The following is a 22,022-nucleotide window of genomic DNA, read 5'->3' as shown; positions in this document are numbered from 1 at the left end:
ACGTGAAACTGCAAAGAAGCCTGAGTTTTCTCGGCTGTTGGTCAGCAAACAGGCACCTCAAATTCAAACCCTGCTTACCAACATACCCTTCATTAACAGCAGCTGCCGAGTGCTACTGTCCATTATAAACAATGGTATAAGGTCACAAGAAGTTAATGGTATAAGCTCCTGGAGCTGGTAATGTGAGCCTAATATTATGTGACTATCAATCAACTGAATGCAAGCCCATTAAACCGAAAGAAACAGCTATAACTAAAAATCAGAGCTTGGTGGTGCAGGGGCGTACTTCTACATTTGGGGATTTATTACAAACCTTTACTTTAAAAATTTTAAACTTTTGGCTATCAGGCTATGTTGCTGGGCTTGCATGTCATTCTTTGCTAACTCCAGCTGATCATCAGCCTGGGCAACTCCCTCCTCCAAGCCCAAAACATTTCCCCAGCACTATTATACAACCCACAACTGCAGGAAGCCATCCTGTAGTACAGAGATTATCTGTTGCTGCCCAGCTTCCCACTACACTTAATGATCACCCGCTTTGTGATTGTGCTGCTACTGTTCCATGTCTTCTAGCCCATGGACCACCGCTATCAGTGCTGGGAGCTGTTATCCATACAAATCTGTCTTGCAGATATCTGGGTGCAAGATCAATTAGAACAAGCCAACCCACACCAACAGCTTTTAGCAGTAGAATCCCTCCCACTCCCACCCTGCGCCTTTCACTGAGCAGTATCCTGAAGACCCACCACCCAGTCAGCATAATTTGAATAATTAGACCAACAAACTTTCATGTTCCAAGCTCCTTTCAGTAACTGGTAACAAATACTGAGCTGCTGTTCAATAACTGAAAATTTCCTTCACTGAGCAGATTTTCTATAAATTTCACTCATGAAAATATAATAATTTTCATAATATTATTGTGATTTATTGTAAAGATAGTTTAATAGTGGGGTTTGGATTAGTTTCTCTGTGTGGATGTGTGAGTGGGGGATTTAATTGAATTGCAGACAGCTAGTCTGGAGCTTTTGAGTTATCAAAAGAGAAGCTGGTTTGAAATGCTAAATACATAAACATGGCTGAAGTTTTAGAATGTGAGGTGTGAAGAACATTTACATTTTTAGATAAACCAGAGTCATGAATTTCAAAGAGATGGTAAGGTGTTACACCTAGCCAACAGAGGCTAAGCCAAACAGTGTGTTTATTTTTCCCAAAGGTTACTGATAATATGAGTGCTATGAAAGATTTATATTATGGAAGTAAAGTTACAAAGACACATTGGGACAATGGAATTTACACTAAAAAGGGAGAAACCTGCATAAAGGAGATGAGGTTATGTGTAACCTTTAATGCCTTTTGGTTAAGTTGTAATGAATGGAGGTTCTCAGCTAACCTCTTATACTCAGTGTGTATGCAATGCTTTCATGGTAGAATGTGATACATTTCACCCCAAACTATATTTAATAAAAAATATCACAAGTAACAAATACAATAGTGATGTAGATCTACCAATCCAATACTTCTGAACACAATATATATTATTGTTTGCTATGTTGATAATGGTAAGATAAGTGAGGTGGGAGAAGGCTCATGTGGAGCATAAACCTGGTGGGCTGAATGGCCTGTTTTTGTGCCATATACTCTATGTAATACTGTATAATTATGTTTTCCATTACTACTGTAAAAACGTACTTCTGAATACATGAACAAGCATCCTGGCTTCACCATAAATAATAGCTAAGGAATTTAAAGGTTACAAGTGGTTCTTTTACAGCAAATCAGAGGATGTGCTGTTTTATAAGTGTGTTTTATAGTAAGCTATACATTAAATAGTATAATGGTTACATTTCAATAGCCCATTCTTAATTATGGAAAAGGAACCATCTGAAGTAAACTGCCTGCTGCCAAGGAAGAGCTGTATTGAACTTGGCCTATCTCTTTAAGTCATGGTAGAAATCTGACATTTGATCTGTTCTGATACTCCCCACATTTCTCAGAAACTCTATCCACTAAAATAACCTGCAATTTCTTAAAATATTATTTGTCCACTGGTAATTTCCTACCTGTTCAGTGCAACATCTTGTAATTCTGAGTGTGACATTTCAAGAGTACAAGTGTACTACACACTTTTGTATGACAGAGGCAAGATTATTATCATACGTTACAAAGATTGATTATTATATCCCACTGACACAAGCTCACCCACTCTGTTCAGTGGAATTACATCAGCAGTAGTGGGATACAAAGGGGAATCAGCACCTCATACACAAATGTTCTCATAGTGCAGCACTGTGGGTAGCAATTGGAACAAACACAGCGATTTTCTAATAATATGTTTAAAAACTCCAATTCCTGGCAGTGCACTGGAATTTTTAATTGTTATCTTCCCTCCTCCTTTTAAAGCAGTTCATTCAACACTTGTAAATAATTCTGCGCATGTATACTTGTTCATATCTGCACTGTAATGGAATCAGATAGAAGTAAGTTGAAGTGCTTTATAGTACAGAACTTGAATATTGCTGAAAAACGAGACATGCTGTCAAAGCCTGCAATCATCAGGACAGCCACAAGAATACCAAATTTCAAAGGGAGCAACAATTTATACTGCAAAACGAAAAGCTTCAACATCATGTTTCTTTGTTCAGCAATACAAAAGTGCTGGAATTTGATTTGATCTAATAGTATGGGCATAATTTTTTAGACTGTGGCATTCTTTCCTTTAAAACTTGGCTCTATTTCATGCTAGAAAATAAATGTTGGTTTGCTAAAAAGGCAATCTATACAAGCCACCCTTTATTATACAATAACCCAGCTTTGATTTATTTAGCCAAATGTTGTGGTCAATGATGGCTAAAGCATATAAAAAGACACTTGACAATTGAGCACTGTGCTCAGACATACTGTATGAACAGTCATCATTTACAGTGCTTAAGGCAGCGGCAAAATCTGCTCCACTTTACAACAAATATTGTTAAGATAGTAAAGTATGGCTGTTTGAAGCCAACATAAAGCCACCTCTATTATCTGTGCAAAGGACAGTGATTATACAATGAAAAACATCAAATGAAACAATTAAAATGAAATCTGAATTATTCTAATGTGTTTGAATACATTTAGTGAATAGAAAACAGTTTCCAGTGGGTTCCACAGGGGTCAGTGTTCGGTCCCCTGCTGTTTATTGTATATATTAATGATTTGATCTTAAATGTGGGTGGCATGATTGGGAAATTTGCAGATGATACAAAAATTGGCCGTGTAGTTGATAGTGAAGAGGATAGCTGTGTACTCCAGAATGATATCAATGATCTGGGTGAGTGGATGGAAAAGTGGCAAATGGAATTCAATCCAGAGAAGTGTGAGGTTTTGCATTTTGAGAGAGCAAACAGAGCAAGGGAATATTCAATAAATAAGAGGATATTGAGAGATGTTGGAGTGCATGTCCACAGGTCCCTGAAGGCTGCAGGGCAGATAAATAAGGTGGTGAAGAGGGCATACGGAATGCTTCCCTTTATTAGATGAGATATGGAATACAAAAGCAGGGATGTAATGCTGGAACTGTATAAAACGCTGGTTAGGCCACAGCTGGAGTTTTGCGTTACGTTCTGGTCACCACATTACAGAAAGGACATAATTGCTCTGGAGAGAAGAGATTTACAAGACTGTTGCAAGGGCTGGAAAATTGCAGCTAAGAGGAAAGATTGGGTAGGCTGGGGTTGTTTTCCTTGGAACAGAGAAAACTGAGGGATAACTTGATTGAGGTGTACAAAATTATGAGGGGCCTAGATACAGTAGACAGGGAAGACTTGTTTCCCCTAGTGGAGAGGTCAATTACGAGGGGGCACAGATTTAAGCTGATGGGTAGGAGAATTGGAGGGGATATTGCAAAACATTTTTTCACCCAGAGGGTGGTAGGTGTCTGAAATTCACTGCCTGGTTTGGTGGTTGAGGCAGAAATGCTCAATTCATTTAAAAGGTACCTGGATCTGCACCTGAAGTGCTGTAACCTGCAAAGCTAAGAACCGACTGCTGGAAGGTGGGATTAGAATGGGCAGCTACTTTTTTTCGGGCGGCACAGGCATGATGGGCTGAATGGCCTCTTTCCATGCTATAACTTTTCTATGATTCCATGAGGGAAACAGGGCATCAAGGACCCGAGTGAATAACAGGGTATTTCCTTAACCAATGAGAATTAAGGATTGGGAAATCAAAACAGAAAAGACTGAGAAAGAGGGTGAATGAGTCCAATGTCAAATCAGATACAAAAAGGGAAACAAAGAGAGGAAAAGAAATATTGGATTACTTGAGAATTATAAAAGACAGAAAGAATACGTAAAAGAAAAAAAATTCAAAATTTGACCTTTTAAAAATCGCTACAAAAATACAAAATCTGTAGGGATGGGACACTTGTAATCCACACTTCTAATAATTAATTTTCAGTGTCAGGATGATTGATTGACAGCCACTAACACACTTATCATTAAAAGGGTGTTCACACTACCAGCCCTAAATATCTGCGACAGATTTAGTTTGTATCTATTGCGCAAATACTGCAATTTCAAGACGTTCAATGCAGGTCAATGTTGCAGCAGACAGTGAAATGTCACTTTTGCAAAATTAATGGCAGAACAGTGTAACTTAGACAGAATCTTTTTTTCCTCGTTTAAGCATACACCTCACTTGAGGTCCCACTAGCCTCACTGTTATTTTGAGAGCAAATTCTGGCCCATGGCAGGGGATCGAACAAGGACCATGGTGGTGTAGACACTGAGGTAATTGAAGTGTAAAGTTTTTTTATGCATAAACTTGAAATTGTATAATATATTTAATAAAAATTGAAGGCTAGCAACAGTGGGAAATCTAGGTTGTAGTTTAGTGGTAGCACTCTAGCTTTGTAGTCAGAAGGTTTAAGTGAATCCCTGTCCAAAGACTTGAGCACATAATTTAGTCTGGCACTCCTCTGAAATACAGAGGGAGTGCTACATTATCAGAGGTTCCAAAGTTCATATGTGATGTTAAACCAAGTCCCTACCTTCCCTGTCAGATGGACCTAACAAGGTCCCAACGCACTATGCGAAGAAGAGCAGGATGTTCTGCTTGGTGTCTTGACCAATAATTATTTCTCACCCAGTACCTAAAGCAAATGATCTCATCATTTATCTTGCTGCTGTTTGTGTGACCTTGCTGTGTGAAAATTGGTTGTCTTATTTCTTTAATTACAACTCTTCAAAAGTACCTAATTAGCTAGAAAACGCTTTGGAACAAACTGTGATCACAAAAAGAGTCTTTCTTTTTATAGTAGAGGCGAGTAACCAGGTTATAGTTTTCATAATTTATTAGGTATAAGCAAAAAAATTTTAGGTAGGTTTCAAAAATCTTCTCATTAAAATTGTTACACTTATTTAAATTATGGATTTTTTTTTGTGCGGAATCAATGTAGAAGAATGGAACATTTTCCCATGCCATGCACCAAGTTATCAGTAAGAAGCAGGCACATCAAAGCCAAATGCAGGCTAATGTTTCCTCTAATTTATCCCAGTCTGATATTATCCCCACATTCCACACACCAGTCATCCTGGTGGTCCATCTAAGAATGTAAATTACTACAAATTAAACAGAATTGTGAAATTCCTAAATGTAGGTTTACAAATATTTTAGCAAATGATTACCATGTCAAAAGGAAGTGACTTTAATAATGTATGCCTGGCAGCATCTGTGGAGAGAGAAACAGAGTTAACAATTTGAGTCCATATGCTTTTCTTCAGTCATACGGGCTCGAAACGTTAACTCTGTTTCTCTCTCTACAGATGCTGCCAGACCTGCTGCGTTTTACCGGCATTTTCAGGTTTTATTTCAGATTCCAGCATCCGCAATATTTTGCTATTGACTTTATAAAGTGTTTTGTTTCAGTTTATCCCTCCTTACAGCAATAGGGTATGTTTTAATAGAAAACTGTAAATGATCTCAGGACCAGGAACGAGTTTTGGGATCAATACTAGGACAGAGATGCCAGGAATGGATCTGAAACTGAAATGTAAACAGAATTAGGACTGTTTTTTCCATTTTATTCATACTACTTTCTAGACAGGAGATTTGGTTGCATGTCGACCCAAATCAGACTCTGCAATAAATTAAGCTCTGACTATTCTATTTTGCCTAACTTCAAAAGTTGCGTATGGTTAGTGGGCTTTATGACAGCTTTCAAACTTCATCAACCAGGGTAAAGTTCAAAATAAAAATAAAAATACCTGGAAAAACTCAGCAGGTCTGGTTCAAGTTGTGCATGATTATCTCCTCCAGACAGTCATATATTATCTGGAAAGTTGCAATTCAGTTTACAGCACAATGCAAGATAAACACTCAATACTGCAACTCAGTAACAAAGGAAAAAGAAATTGCTGTTTTCTTTTTGTACATATAATCTCATTTAGCAGAACTGCCTTTCAAGTATTCAGATTCCGTGTTGCTTTTCTCATGGCTATGTTCATATTGTGATTATAATCTTGGCATGTAGAACAACCTTTGGAATTTCTGGAAAATTCAAGAAACCAGAGAACCAGTTCAGACTAGAACACAATACTTTCCAAGGTTAAGGAGCAGATTATGGCTTGGCCAGTTGTTTCAGAAATTTTAGGCCTTCTATCCCTCAAACCTCACCCCCTCAGCCTTGCTGCACCTGGATTTCCCTCCTGTGTGAATCATGCCCCACCCCCTTTCCCCTCCCAACAAAACTGGGATCTGTTGGAAATGGGGGTGGGACATCCGCATCCAGCTTCCACCTGCCATTTTCAAAGGTCTGCAGAGTCACCCCAACTCTGCTAAGATCTGGCCCTAACAGATCACTGTGCACAATACAATCACAGTATAAATGTTTTCGGTGAAGTTATACAACAGTAACACTGTCCAACGTGTTAGGCAACTCAATAATCAGTCTACATCAATGCAAAATGTACAGCATAGCTGCCTCATGTAAACGGTAATAAAAGTAGGTCTGGCAGCATCTGTGAAGAAAGAAAGAGTTAATGTTTCAGGCTGATGACCTTTTGTCAGAACCAGAAAAGGATAGAAGCAGAATCACAGAATTGTTGCAGCGCAGGAGGCGGCCATTCAGCCCATCATGTCTGCACCGGCCCTCCGAATGAGGAATTCACCTTGTGCCTTTACCCCACCTTCGACCCGTAACCCTGCACATTCTCCCTTTTCAGATAACAGTCCAACTCGATTTTGAATGCTTCGATTGAACCTCCCTCCACACTCTCAGGCAGTGCATTCCAAATCCTAAACACTAGCTGCGAGAAAAAGATTTTTCTCATGTTGCTTTTGCTTCTTTTGCCAATTACTTAAAATCTGTGCCCTCTCATTCTTGATCCTTTCATGAGTGGGAACAGTTTCTCTCTCTCTACTCTGTCCAAGTTCCTCAAGATTTTGAATACCTCTCTCAAATCTCCTCTCAGTCTTCTCTTCTCCAAGGAAAACAGTCCCAACTTCTCAAGTCTATCTTCATAATTGAAGTTCCTCATCCCTGGAACCATTCTCATGTATCTCCAAGACCATCACACCTTTCCTAAAGTGCAGTGCCCAGAACTGGACACAATACTCCAGTTGAGGTCAAACTAGCTTCTTGTACAAGTTCAACATAATCTCCTTGCTCTTGTACTCTATGCCACTATTAATAAAGCAGGATACTGTAATTAATACAGGATACTGTATAGGAGACTTAACAAGTTTCAAACAAGTACAGGACCAGGGAAAAGGGTGAAAGGGGTGCTTTAATAAAAGGGAAGGTCTTTGATAGGGTGGAAGGCAGGAGAGATTAAATGACAGAAGGAATGATAACGCAAGGAAAAAAAAGTGGTGCTAATGGAGCATGAAACAAAAAACGGGTCTAAAGAACTTGTAAATGGCAACAGGAGAAACATCAATAGCTGCCGCCCAAAAACAAAAATAAAACACAAAAAGAAAAATATGGCGGCAAAATTTCTCTAAAATTGTTGAACACAACGTTGATCCCAAAGGCTGTAAACTTGCTTCAAACCTATTGCCCCATTGCGTTTCTAACCTTTTTCTGTCTGACAAAAAGTCATTGACCTGAAATATCCACTCCTGCTGAGTGATTCCAGAATTTTCTGTTTATATTTTAGATTTCCACCATCCAGGTGTATGTTGCTTCCATATAATTAGTATATAGGTCAGAGTTGAGGCTGGGGCTGCTGCCAACAATGACATATGAGCAGGCACTGGGATTGCAGATTCAGACCGGGATTGAGAATCGGTCAGGAACTGAGATTCTAACTGGGATTGAGGATGAGACCAGGATTGATGATCAATTGCGGATTGAGATTGAGATTCAGGCCAGATTTGGGGGATCAGGCCGGTATTAGGGATCAGGCCGGGATTGGGGATCAGGCTGGGATTGGGATCAGGCCGGGATTGGGGGTCAGGCCGGGATTGGGGATCAGGCCGGGATTGGGGATCAGGATCAGGTCGGGATTGGGGATCAGGCCGGGATTGGGGGCTCAGACCGGGATTGGGGGGGGGTTAGGCCGGGATTGGGGGGAAGTCAGGCCGGGATTGGGGGAGGGGATCAGGCCGGGAATGGGGGGGGGATCAGGCCGGGATTGGGAACCAGGCCGGGATTGGGGATCAGGTCGGGATTGGGGATCAGGCCGGGATTCGGGGGATTAGGCCGGGATTGGGGGGATCAGGCCGGGATTGGGGGGATCAGGCCGGGATTGGGATCAGGCCGGGATTGGGAATCAGGCCGGGGTTTGGGGGGGATCAGGCCGGGATTTGGAATCAGGCCGAGATTGGGTGGGGATCAGGCCGGGATTGTTTGGGGGGGGGGGGGTGTCAGGCCGGGATTTGGGGGGGGGGGGGATCAGGCTGGGATTGGGGGGGGGGGATCAGGCCGGGAGTGGGGGGATCAGGCTGGGATTGGGGGGTGGGATCAGGCCGGGATTGGGGGGGGGGATCAGGCCGGGATTGGGAATCAGGCCGGGATTGGGGGGGGGATCAGGCCGGGATTGGGGGGGGGGATCAGGCCGGGATTGGGGGGGGGATCAGGCCGGGATTGGGGGGGATCAGGCTGGGATTGGGGGGATCAGACCCGGATTGGGAATCAGGCTGGGATTGGGGGGATCAGGCTGGGATTGGGGGGGGATCAGGCCGGGATTGGGGGGAATCAGGCCGGGATTGGGAATCAGGCCAGGATGGGGGGGTGGGGGGGATCAGGCCGGGATTGGGAATCAGGCCAGGATGGGGGGGGTGGGGGGGGGGATCAGGCCGGGATTGGGAATCAGGCCGGGATTGGGGATGAACAGCCCCTGGTTTTGATCCATTCGGCCCATCCAGAGGGACGGAGCGTTTCTTGCCAAGGGCGAGAGGGTCGGTTTGAGCCGGGCCCAGGGGTGTTGGTGGGCGCTGGGCTGCGGGGGGCCGGGGCCGAGTCCGGGGCCTCTCCCTGTCTCCGCCACCCGCTCGGTACCTGTTTCACCTCCTTGCCGTGTCTGACCAGCTGCACCTCCCCGTAGCTGCCTTTCCCCACTGTCCTCAGGACCAGGTACCGCTCCATGGCTGCTCAGTGCCGCTGGAGGCGTGCGGGAGGCCGCGGACTTTCGGCGCTTTCCTCAATTACGTCTTCATTCATGTCTCAGCCGACTCGGGTTACAGAAAATCGGTGGGAAACAGGCTGGAGCCCCGGTGCCGCTTCACCATCACCAGGCAACCAGGCAGGGAGAGGGGGCTGCAGAGGGTCACAGCCCTCCAGCACCACCACGGGGTCAGGCAGGGAACTGCAGAGGGTCACAGCCCTCCAGCACCACCACGGGACCAGGCAGGGAACTGCAGGGTGTCACAGCCCTCCAGCACCACCACGGGACCAGGCAAGGGAACTGCAGGGTGTCACAGCCCTCCAGCACCACCAAGGGGTCAGGCAGGGAACTGCAGAGGGTCACGGCCCTCCAGCACCACCACGGGGTCAGGCAGGGAACTGCAGAGGGTCACGGCCCTCCAGCACCACCACGGGACCAGGCAGGGAACTGCAGAGGGTCACAGCCCTCCAGCGCCACCACGGGACCAGGCAGGAAACTGCAGAGGGTCACAGCCCTCCAGCACCACCACGGGACCAGGCAGGGAACTGCAGAGGGTCACGGCCCTCCAGCACCACCAGGGAGTCAGGCAGGGAACTGCAGAGGGTCACGGCCCTCCAGCACCACCACGGGACCAGGCAGGGAACTGCAGAGGATCACATCACTCCAGCACCACCATGGGGTCAGGCAGGGAACTGCAGAGGGTCACATCACTCCAAAACCACCACGGGCTCAGGCAGGGAACTGCAGAGGGTCACGGCCCTCCAGCACCACCAGGGAGTCAGGCAGGGAACTGCAGAGGGTCACGGCCCTCCAGCACCACCACGGGACCAGGCAGGGAACTGCAGAGGATCACAGCCCTCCGCCGCCACCACGGGGCCAGGCAGAGAACTGCAGCGGATCACCGTCCTCCGGTACCACCACGGGACCAGGCAGGGAACTGCAGCGGATCACCGTGCTCCGGTACCACCATGGGGCCAGGCAGGGAACTGCGGCTGATCATAGCTCTCCGGCACTCCCACGCGGCCAGGCAGGGAACTGCAGCGGATCACCGTCCTCCGGCACCATCAAGTGGCCAGATACGGAACTGCAGCGGAACACAGCTCTCCGGCACCACCACGGGGCCAGGCAGGGAACTGCAGCGGATCACCGTGCTCCGGTACCACCATGGGGCCAGGCAGGGAACTGCGGCTGATCACAGCTCTCCGGCACTCCCACGCGGCCAGGCAGGGAACTGCAGCGGATCACCGTCCTCCGGCGCCATCAAGTGGCCAGATACGGAACTGCAGCGGAGCACAGCTCTCCGGCACCACCACGGGGCCAGGCCGGGAACTGCAGCGGATCTGCACTATCACTGCTCTCCGGCACTGCCACGCGGCCAGGCACGGAACTGCAGAAGGATCACTGCCCTCCGCCGTCGTCACGCGGCCAGGTAGAGAACTGCAGCAGATCATCGTCCTCCGGCGCCGCCACTGTGCCAGGCAGGAACTGCAGAGGATCACAGCCCTCCGGCACCACTAAGGGGTCAGACAGGGAACTGCAGCGGATCACAGCTCTCCGGCACAGCCACGCGGCCTGACACGGAACTGCATCGGAGCACAGCTCTGTGGCACCACCACGGGGCCAGGCAATGAACTGCCGCGGATCATTACCCTCCGGCACCACCACCAGGCCAGGCAGGGTACTGCAGCGGATTACAGCTCTCCGGTACTACCACGCGGCCAGACACGGAACTGCATCGGAGCACTGCTCTCTGGCATCACCACGGAGGCAGGCAGGGAATTGCAGCGAATCACAGTCCTCCACCGCCACCAAGAGGTCCTCCGGGAGACTGCAGCAGGTCACGGCCCTCCGGCGCCACCACGGGGTCAGCCTGGGAATTGCAGTGAATCACACTCCTCTGCCGCCGCAAAGGGGTCGACCGGGGAACTGCAGCGGATCACAGCCCTCCGACACCACCAAGCAGCTACGCTGGGAACTGCAGCCAATCACAGCCCTCTGGCGCCACCAATGGGCTGCCTGGGGAACTGCAGCGGATCACAGCTCTGGCGCCACCGCCAGAGAATCGGTTTCTGCAGCTGATTAGCATCACAATTAGCATAGAAAGGGAGGAGGTTCTAAGTAGAAAACAAAAACAGAATTACCTGGAAAAACTCAGCAGGTCTGGCAGCACCGGCGGAGAAGAAATCAGTTAACGTTTCGAGCCGTTAACTGATTTCTTCTCCGCCGATGCTGCCAGACCTGCTGAGTTTTTCCAGGTAATTCTGTTTTTGTTTTGGATTTCCAGCATCCGCAGTAGCTTTTAGCTTTTTGTTTTTATCTTTGAGGTTCTAAGTAGTCTGGCAGGCTTAGAGGTAGATAAATCTCCAGGCCTGGATGAAATGTATCCCAGGCTGTTGAGTGAGGCAAGGAGGAGATAGCAGGGGCGCTGGCAATAATTTTCAATAACTCTCTGGCCACAGGAAAGGTGCCAGAGGACTGGAGGACAGCCAATGTGGTACCGTTATTCAAGCAGGGAGGACGGGAATAAACCTGGGAACTACAGGCCAGTCAGTCTAACCTTAGTGGTGGGGAAACTATTGGAAGCAATTTGGAGGGACAGAATTGAACTACACTTGGAGAGGCAGGGATTAATCAAGGACAGTCGGTTTTGTTAGGGGGTCGTGTCTGACCAATTTGATTGAATTTTTCAAAGAGGTGATCAGGTGTGTAGATGAGGGCAATGCATTTGACGTAGTCTACTTGGACTTCAGCAAGGCTTTTGATAAGGTCCCACATGGGAGACTGATAACGAAGGTAAGAGCCCATGTGATCCAAGGCAATTTGGCAAATTGGATCCAGAATTGGCTGAGTGGCAGGAAGCAGAGGGTGATGGTCGAGGGGTGTTTTTGTAACTGGATGCCTGTGTCCAGTGGGTTTTTACAGGGATCGGTGTTGGGTCCCTGGCTGTTTGTGGTTTATATAAACAATTTAGACTTGAATGTAGGAGGGTCGATCAGTAAGTTCGCGGATGACATGAAAATTGGTGGGGTGGTAAATAGTGAGGAGGATAGCCTTAGATTACAGGAGGATATAGACGGGCTGGTCAGATGGGCTGATCAGTGGCAAACAGAATTTAATCTGGATAAATGTGAGGTGATGCACTTGGGCAGGACAAACAAGGCACGGGAATACACGATGAATGGTAGGACCCTGGGAAGTACCGAGGATCAGGGTGTGCATGTCCACCGGTCCCTTAAGGCAGTGGGACAGGTAGATGAGGTGGTTAAGAAGGCATATTGGATACTTGCCTTTATTAGCTGAGGCATAGAGTATAAGAGAAGGGAGGTTATGTTGGAACTGTATAAAATGCTGGTTAGGCCACAGCTAGAGTATTCCCTGCAGTTCTGGAATCCGCATTATAGAAAAGATGTGATTGCGCTAGAGAGAGTGCAGAGGAGATTTACCAGGATGTTGCCTGGGCTGGAGAGATTGGATAAACTAGGGCTATTTTCCCTGGAGCAGAGGAGATTGAGGGGGGACATGATTGAGGTGTATAAAATTATGAGGGGAATAGATAGGGTAGACAGGAAGGAACTTTTTCCCCTTGGTGGAGGGATCAATAACCAGGAGGCATAGATTTAAGGTAAGGTGCAGGAGGTTTAGAAGGAATGTGAGGAAGAATTTTTTCACCCAGAGGGTGGCAGGAATCTGGAACTCACTGCCTGAAAGGATGGTAGAGGCAGAAACTCTCATAACATTTATGAGGCATTTGGATGTGCACTTGCGATGCCATGGCATACAAGGCTATGGGTCTAGTGCTGGAAAATGGGATTAGAGTAGTTAGGTACTTGTTTGACTGGCGCAGACTCGATGGGCCAAAGGGCCTTTTCCTGTGTTGGAGACCTCTGGATCTATGGGCAGAATTTTCCCCCAGTCGGGAGGTGAAGTTTAAGAGCGGGTGCGTGGAAGTGCGCCTCCGATCAGTGCCCCCAATCTGGGGCATGCTGTCATTTTATGTGGGCTGACCAATTAAGGCCCGCCCAGCGTGACATCCGCATGGAAGCACTATGCGCTCCCTGTGTGGGCGGGGGGGAATCCCTAAACCCGAGAGTGCGCTCTTTCACACATGCGCACGAAAGAGCACACTCATCTCCCTGAGACTAAGTGCTGCCTCAGGGAGGTCGGCTCTACAGTAAAAAAAATCTTAAAAATAAAGAAAAAAAATTTCCCTGCCACGTCCCCTCATGTGACACTGTCACGTGAGCTGGGACATGTCCATCACTTTTAAATACATTTTAATTAAATTTTTAAAAACCTGCATGAAACCTCATCCTGCCCATGGACAAGGTTTCCTGCTTTTTCTAATGCCCACCAGGGCTCCTGGCCTGCCCGCCAGCCTTGAGGATAGACGGGCAGGTCCGTTAATTACTTTAATGACTCTGTCAATAGCCTCAGTTGGCCATTGACAGGTTGGCGGGCGCACAGCTGATTCTGCTGCCCCCGCGCCTACCTGACAATTTAAATGGGAGTTCCACCCGACGTCATCCCGCGTCATTTTACGCGTCGGTGAGCGGGCCCCTCCCCCTGCTTGACGACCAGGAAATCCTGGCCTCTGACTCTATGATATAGCGCCACTCTATGGGGAAGTCTGGAACTGCAGCTACCTAGTGCTATTAGATGATGCAGGCCAGTTTCTTTTTCTAGTAAGTGTGGGCCACAACAACTTGCATTTATATAGTGCCTTTAACACAACAAACCATCCAAAGACACCTAACAGGAGCTTTATGAAACAAAATTTAGACACAGAGGCATGTAAGGAGATATTGAGGTAGGTCTCTTAAAAGAGGAAAGAATGGTAGAAGGGGGAAAGTTTTCGGGAGGAAATTCCTGACCTTAGGAGCTAGGCAGCTAAAGGGACAATGCTCGAAATATCAGAATTAGGTGAGCTGGATACCTCAAAGGGTTATAGGACTGAAGGATATTACAGAGATATTGAGGGACGAGGCCATGGAGGGATTTGAATACAAACAGAATTTTAAAATCGGGAGTCAGTGTAGGACAGAGATCACAGGGATGATGGGTGAATGGAACTTGGTGGAGTTAAAACACTGTCTGCAGAGTTTTGGATGATATCAAGTTTACGAAGGATAGAACGTGGGAGGAACAAACTATAGAAGTGTTAATGGATCAGGTAGTACGGAGCGAGGATTGAGAATCTAAATAAAATGGTCAACATACTGATAATCGTGAAGGATCAATTGAAGTGTAGGGAAGTAGAAAAGGTATTTCAACAAAAGACGGGTTGAGAGAAGGCACTTTCCTTTAAAGGAAAAACAGGAGTGGGATGTTACTAGGTTACCTACTAGGCTGGAACCACTGATGGGAAAAGACCAAGACACTATATCGGATGTACCCCTAATGACAACAGCCCCGAGAGGAATTACTAATTGAGAAAGAAAAATAGGAAGGGACCTGAATGTCAATCTTAATGTAATAATGAACAGAATATGGGAACTATGTCCAATTCCTCTTCACACTAAATCCAGTATCGGGACAAGTACCACAGTGAGGACCAACTCAGGAAAATGGAACAGAGTCAAAAAAGCTACACAGAAAGGGGAATTCCCTTGGATAGTGATTGCTTTGCTCAAATTACTGATTAAAACATTAAGTAAAATGAGGGATGAAAAAGCATAGGCCAATGTTTTATCATATGTTAATTGTATATCAATTGTGTTTAATATATGCAGGTGGATGGCATTATTTGGGGTTTCACTTGAGCACATATAAAGAGACACAGGAGGAGATGATGGCACTGTAGTAATGTCACTGGACTTGTAATCCAGAGGTCCAGGTTAAAATCCCACCAAAGCAGCTGGTGGGATTTAAATTCAATTAATTGTTGGAAATGCAGACTCAGCAGTGTTTCCAGTTCTTCTTGTATTGGTACTAGACTGGGTTTCAAAAGGTCACTGTACAATGCAACCTAACTAAAACACAACAAAAAAGGTGAAAAATATAAAAAGACAATTAGGGAAACTGGGGGTATGTGGGAGTTAGGAGGTGTATGCATGTAATGTTTCACTCTGTAAATAAATGTTAGACTGAATAAAGATTGTGTCCAGTACAATCCTCCCCCAACTGACTATCTTAAATTTGACATTATGTGGGTGTACAAAGGAAATAGATGATCTGAAGAGAAAACTGAGTGATGAGAAATCCAGAACATCCAAATACAAACTGGAAAGTCAGAGGACTGAAACTAAGGCTATGAACAAGTAATTGAGTTTGAAAAGAAAGAGACGAGCTAGCAGAAGCAATCTAACAACAAATAGAAAACTCAAACTATATGAAAGAAGAGGGCCAGGATTTGGGACAGTAATTAGATTAACCCAAGAGCTTAAGAAAAATGATTCTCAAAGTCTTTACTGAATCTAACCCCTGGAGATGAGAAACTACTCCTTACTTGGGCAGAACTAAAGAAGCTAAACTGATGGGGGTCAAAGCATCTAGCTTTACATTTAAAACTCCAAGAACCAGCTATCCATCTGGTATTAATAAGGTGGCTAAGGAATGAAGTGTCAGGTGACATAAAATCCAGAACAGATTCAGAGAAGAGCCTCCAGCCGAACTCCCATAGGTTTGGATTTGGAGAAAAAGGAGGAGACCAGCATCTGGGTTAAATTTGCAGCCAAAAAGGATTACATATGTCACCAGAAGAAAGACTTCAGCCATTAAACCTGTTCAAATTGGCCATAGGCAAATAACCCAAAGAAGAAAAAGATTGGGAATCCTGCAAAGAACAAATTGCAGGATTTGGAGGACTAATTGGGAAAGTAGTCTCTGGCTATTACACAGTGCAATTAAAAGTAATGTCATTATTCAAGAAGAAAATTCCAAGGGAACAGAGGATTTTAAAGAAACCGCCCCAATACTGAGATCTACGATCAAAATATCTCAACTACAGAGGAGGATATGAATAAACTTGAGAACCTGGTTAGGAAAGAAGAAAGTGCAGGGAAACTAATTATTATTAGAAATTTTGGAGAAGAATATCGGATATTTTAAGAATTATCTTCCACCCAAACAGCAGGGACATTTAACACAAACAATGCCAAATCATAGGGAAATGGAGAGGTTCGAAAGCATTTATTAGATGATCACTGAGGGAAACAGAAATACAAAGGACCACAAGGCAGCCAAAGAAAGGGAAGCAATAAAAGTATTAAAACTAACAGATGATAGAAATCTAAATTATGAAAATTCACCAATGAGAGGCTGTAAACAAGTAAGATTTAACCCCTATATTAGACCATTTAGGCCACAAGGACATCAAGGGAGTATGTGAGCTCCTGTTTTGTTTATTGGTTTTTGTTTATTGTTATTTCTTCATTCTCTGGATACTTCCTTTTACTCATTAATCTTCATTCCATCCAGCCTGCTTGTCAATCACATTTTCAAATGATAACTCCTTTCTATGTGGTCGTCCCTCGTATATTCATTTTTTCATACTGTGCTCTCTTTTGTGTAATGCTGTCAAAGATTCTGTTCTTTTCTGTGCAGTATTATTTTGCACACCGATTCCTTATAGCTTCTGTCATCATATCTTTTCATCTTCTGTTCTTTTCTGAATGGGTGAGTGAAACATTTCATCAAAAGAGGGATAATTAAAGAAAATGTAGAAACACTAAAGTGTCAAAAGGATGGTAGGAAAATTTAACAAGTGTTTTGTCCCTGTACTGTGAGAGGAAGGTGGGGGGGGTGGGTAGGATTGTGGGAGGACATGCATACACCACCAATTGATATAGACATTAGAAATAAAACTGCATTAAAGTGGTTAATAGGGCTTACATTTGAAAAATCATAAGCACAGGTAATCAATGCATTGAAAAATGGAAAGATGTTATAATAAAATAGCAAACACATTGACAATAACTTTGCAAACCCCCTTATGTGTGTTACATTGCAGTTAAAAAAAAAGAAAGAAAAAGACTTGCATTCATATAGCACTTTTCACAACCTCAAAGCATTTCATATTGCTTTGTAATCAATTGCATACTTCTGATGTGTAGTCACTTTTGTCAAGTAAGAAAATATGAAGTAATTATAAGATATAGGCTAACCTGAGATAACTAACATGGATTTGTAATTGGCATTACACCCTATGTCATTCCAGTTATCATAAAACAGATGATCATTTAACTCAATGTGAGCAACTGTATAATGCCAACATACTTAATGCATTGGAGAAGTAAGATGCAGGTAAACTTGCAGACAGACTAAGTATGTATATCCAAAGCACATGAATCTCAATATGGGGTAAAAGAACAGCAGCATTCCACGTGCGAGAAAGAATGATGGAAACAGGTGTGATGAGTTTGTTTAAGATGAACATAGTCGATTTATTTTTGACATATTTTGCGCATATTGCTAGAACAAATATATTGAATTGCACAAATGCAGAGTTTTTCTGGAAGCAAATCCATCAGGCTCACTTGCCTTTGTCTCTTCTCAGGTAGCTCCTCATCATCCCATTCCTGACACACACAAAATAAATCTGGGCATCTTACATAAACAGATTCCATCATAAATTAACATAGGAATTTACATTTTAAGAGACAGCAAGTGCTTGCAGATGTGATTTTAACCTATGCAATTGACATATAAAATGATTGAATGATAAAGCCATGCAAGGGATACTAAAGGGATAAACTTTCACCGTCTGCTCTCAGGCTATGGATATATCGAGTCAAATAAAGAAGAAACAACATAGTCAGTGGGAATTCCATCGATAAATCCTTTCCCGTTGTAGTGAACAAACCAACATGGGACATTGGTACCTCGCTTTGGATCAAGTCTGTAATCTTTCTGGTGCCCCCTAAAATTAAAATCATCAATAAAATGCATGTAAGAAATGTACAGAAAAATTACAACTGTATGAACACACAAAGTAGGAACAGAAGTAGGCCATTTAGCCCCTGGAGCCTGCTTTGCCATTCAATAAGGTCATGGCTGATCTGTTCGTGTTTTGAATTCCACATTCCCATCTACCCCATATAACCTTTGATTCCCTTGCCTGACAAGAATTTATTTACCTCTGCCTTAAAACTATTCAATGACCCCACCTCCACCCTCTTTGGAGGCAGAGAATTCCAAAGTTGCACAACCCTCAGAGAAAAAAATTCTCCTAATCTCTGTCCTAAAACGGCAACCCCTAATTTTAAAACAGTGCCTCCTCATTCTGGACGCACCCATCAGAGGAAACATCCTTTCCGTGTCCACCATTCAGGATCTTATATACTTCATTCAAGTCACCCCTCACTCTTCTAAACTTCAGTGGAAACAAGCCCAGTCTGGCTAGCCTTTCCTCATAAGACAACCCAGTCATAAGACCATAAGACATAGGAGCAGAAATTAGGTCATTCGGCCCATCGAGTCTGCTCCGCCATTCAATCATGGCTGATAAGTTTCTCAACCCTATTCTCCCGCCTTCGCCCCGTAACCTTTGATCCCCTTACCAATCAAGAACCTATCTATCTCACTCTTAAATACACTCAATGACCTGGCCTCCACAGCCTTCTGTGGCAATGAATTCCATAGATTCACCACTCTCTGGCTAAAGAAGTTTCTCCTCATCTCTGTTCTAAAAGGTCTTCCCTTTACTCTGAGGCTGTGCCCTCGGGTCCTAGTCTCTCCTACTAATGGAAACATCTTCCCCACGTCTACTCTATCCAGGCCTTTCAGTATTCTGTAAGTTTCAATCAGATCCCCCCCTCATCCTTCTAAACTCCATCAAGTATAGACCCAGAGTCCTCAAACGTTCCTCATATGTTAAGCCTTTCAATTCTGGGATCATTCTCGTGAACCTCCTCTGGACCCTCTCCAGGGCCAGCACATCCTTCCTGAGATACGGGGCCCAAAATTGCTCACAATATTCTAAATGTGGTCTGACCAGAGCCTTATAAAGCCTCAGCAGCACATCCCTGCTTTTATATTCTAGTCCTCTCGAAATAAATGCCAACATTGCATTTGCCTTCCTAACTACCGACTCAACCTGCAAGTTAACCTTAAGAGAATCCTGGACTAGGACTCCCAAGTCCCTTGGCACTCCAGATTTCTGAATTCTCTCCCCATTCAGAAAATAGTATATGCCTCTATTCTTCCTACCAAATTGCATGACCTCACACTTCCCCACATTGTATTCCATCTGCCACTTCTTTGCCCATTCTCCTAACCTGTCCAAATCCTTCTGCAGCCTCCCCGCCTCCACAATACTACCTGTCCCTCCACCTATCTTTGTATCATCTGCAAACTTAGCCAGGATGCCCTCAGTTCCTTCATCTAGATCATTAATGTATAAAGTGAAAAGTTGTGGTCCCAACACTGACCCCTGCGGAACTCCACTAGTCACCGGCCGCCATCCTGAGAAGGACCCCCTTATCCCCACTCTCTGCCTCCTGCCAGACAGCCAATCTTCTATCCATGCTAGTACCTTGCCTCTAACACCATGGGCTCTTATCTTACTGTGCAGCGTCCTGTGCGGCACCTTGTCAAAGGTATCATTCCAGGTATCAATCTAGTAAACCTCCTCTGAACCGCCTCCAATGCACTTACCTCCTTTCTTAAATAAGGAGACAAAAATAGCACACAATATTTGAGATGTGGTCTCAACAATGCCCTGTATAACTGAAGCACAACATCCTTACTTGTATGTTAAATTCCTCTGGTAATAAAGGATAGCATTCCATTATCCTTCTTAACTATTTGCTGTACCTGCATACTAACTTTTTGTGACTCATGCACGAGAACACCTAAATCCCTCTGCCCCTCAGAATTCTGCAGCCGTTCTCCGTTTAAGTAATACTCTGCATTTTTACTTCCTACATTATACTCCATCTGCCGGATTTTTGCCCACTCACTTAACCTCTCTATATCCGTCTGCGACCTCCTTATGTCCTCTTCTCAACATACTTTCCTACCTATTTTTGTGTCACCTGCAAATTTAGCCACCATGCCTTCACTCCCCTCATCTAAGCCAGTGATATAAATTGTAAAATGTTGAGGCCCCAGCACAGACCCCTGCAGGATGCCACTTGTCACATCCTGTCAATCAGAAAAAGACCCATTAATGCATACTGTCTGTTTTCTGCCAGCCAGCCAATAATCTATGCATGCTAATATGTTACTGCCTACACCATGAGCTTTAATTTTCCACAATAATCTTTGATGTGGCATCTTATCAAGTCCCTTCTGGAAACCCTAGTACTGCACGTCTACAGGCTTCCCTTTATCCACAGCACATCTTACTCCTTCAAAGAATCCCAATAAATTGGTTAAACATGATTGCACAAAGCCATGCTGACTCTTCCCGATTACCTTGAGTTTCTCTAAGTGTCCAGCTATAACCTCTTACCGATCAATCCTAACACCTTCCCCACGACAGAAGTCAAGTTTACATCTATAGTTTTCTGTTTTCTGCCTCCCTCCCATCTTGAATGGAGGGGTGATATTTGCTACTTTCCAGTTTGATGGAACTTTTCCAGAATCTAGTGAATTTTGGAAAATTAATACCAACACACCTACTGCCTCATTAGCCACCTCTTTTAAGACCCCAGGGTTAAGTGCATCGGGACCCGAAGATTTGTCAGCCTGCAGCTCTATCAGTTTGCTCAGTACTGTTTTCCTAATGATGGTAATTTCACCAAGTTCCTCTCTTCCTGCCACCTCCTGATTTACAGCTATTACTGGAATGTTTTTTGTATCCTCTATAGTGAAGACAGAAGCAAAATATTTGTTTATTCCATCCACTATTTCCTTATTACCTACTATTAAAATCCCACTGTCACTCTCTAGAGGACCAATACTAACTTTACTTACTCTTTTCCTTTTTAAATACCTGCAGAAACACTGACTATCCATTTTCACATTTCTAGCTAGCTTCTCTCATACATATTTCTTTCTCCTAATTAACCTTTTAGTCAATCTCTGCTGTTCTTTATATTCTGACCAATCATCTGACCTCCCAATCATCTTTGCGCAGTTATTTGCTTTTTCCTTCAGTTTGATGTTTTCCTTAACTTCTTTAGTTAACCACAGATGATGAATCCTCCCCTTAGAATTTTTCTTTATAGTAGGAATTTACTTATTCTGAGTATTCTGAAATATCCCCTTAAATGTCTGCCATTGCTTCTCTATTGATCTATCCCTTGCCTAGTATCCCAGTTCACTTCAGCTAGCTCAGCTTTTATGCCCACATAGTTGCCCTGATTTAAGATTAACCTACTAGTCTTAGGCCCACTCTTCTGCCTTTCAATCTGGATGTAAAATTCAATCATATTGTGGTCACTGCTACCAAGGGGTGCCTTCACTCTGAGGTCATTAATTGATCCTGCCACATTACACAATGCCAAGTCTAATATAACCTGCTCTCTGGTTGGTTCCAGAACATGATACTCTAAA

General features: G+C 44.4%; 2 protein-coding genes across 8 annotated transcripts in view; both read right to left on the bottom strand.

Annotated features, from left to right (window-relative positions):
• nek4 (NIMA-related kinase 4) overlaps positions 1–9,763 on the bottom strand; it is a 55,384-nt gene extending 45,621 nt beyond the window's left edge. The window contains exon 1 of one of the 4 annotated variants that reach the window (XM_078543345.1): positions 9,479–9,763. In XM_078543345.1, coding sequence (XP_078399471.1) covers positions 9,479–9,565 — 87 coding nt within the window. In that variant the 5' untranslated portion in view covers positions 9,566–9,763. Of the gene's footprint in view, positions 1–8,053; positions 8,167–9,478 lie in introns of those variants that run through there. The other 3 variants (XM_078543342.1, XM_078543343.1, XM_078543344.1) reach the window with 3 other exon arrangements.
• Positions 9,764–16,690: 6,927 nt separating this feature from the next.
• LOC144681604 (inter-alpha-trypsin inhibitor heavy chain H3-like) overlaps positions 16,691–22,022 on the bottom strand; it is a 106,959-nt gene continuing 101,627 nt past the window's right edge. For 3 of the 4 annotated variants that reach the window (XM_078543336.1, XM_078543340.1, XM_078543339.1), the window contains one exon: positions 17,941–18,441. In XM_078543336.1, the coding sequence (XP_078399462.1) occupies positions 18,297–18,441 (145 nt within the window). In that variant the 3' untranslated portion in view covers positions 17,941–18,296. Of the gene's footprint in view, positions 17,191–17,940; positions 18,442–22,022 lie in introns of those variants that run through there. The other variant, XM_078543338.1, reaches the window with a different exon arrangement.

The sequence above is a fragment of the Cetorhinus maximus genome, chromosome 6 (assembly GCF_964194155.1).
Source record: "Cetorhinus maximus chromosome 6, sCetMax3.hap1.1, whole genome shotgun sequence".
In the NCBI taxonomy this organism is placed as follows: domain Eukaryota; kingdom Metazoa; phylum Chordata; class Chondrichthyes; order Lamniformes; family Cetorhinidae; genus Cetorhinus; species Cetorhinus maximus.
Note: the sequence above shows the minus strand (reverse complement) of the source record. Positions and strands in the feature narration are given on the sequence as shown.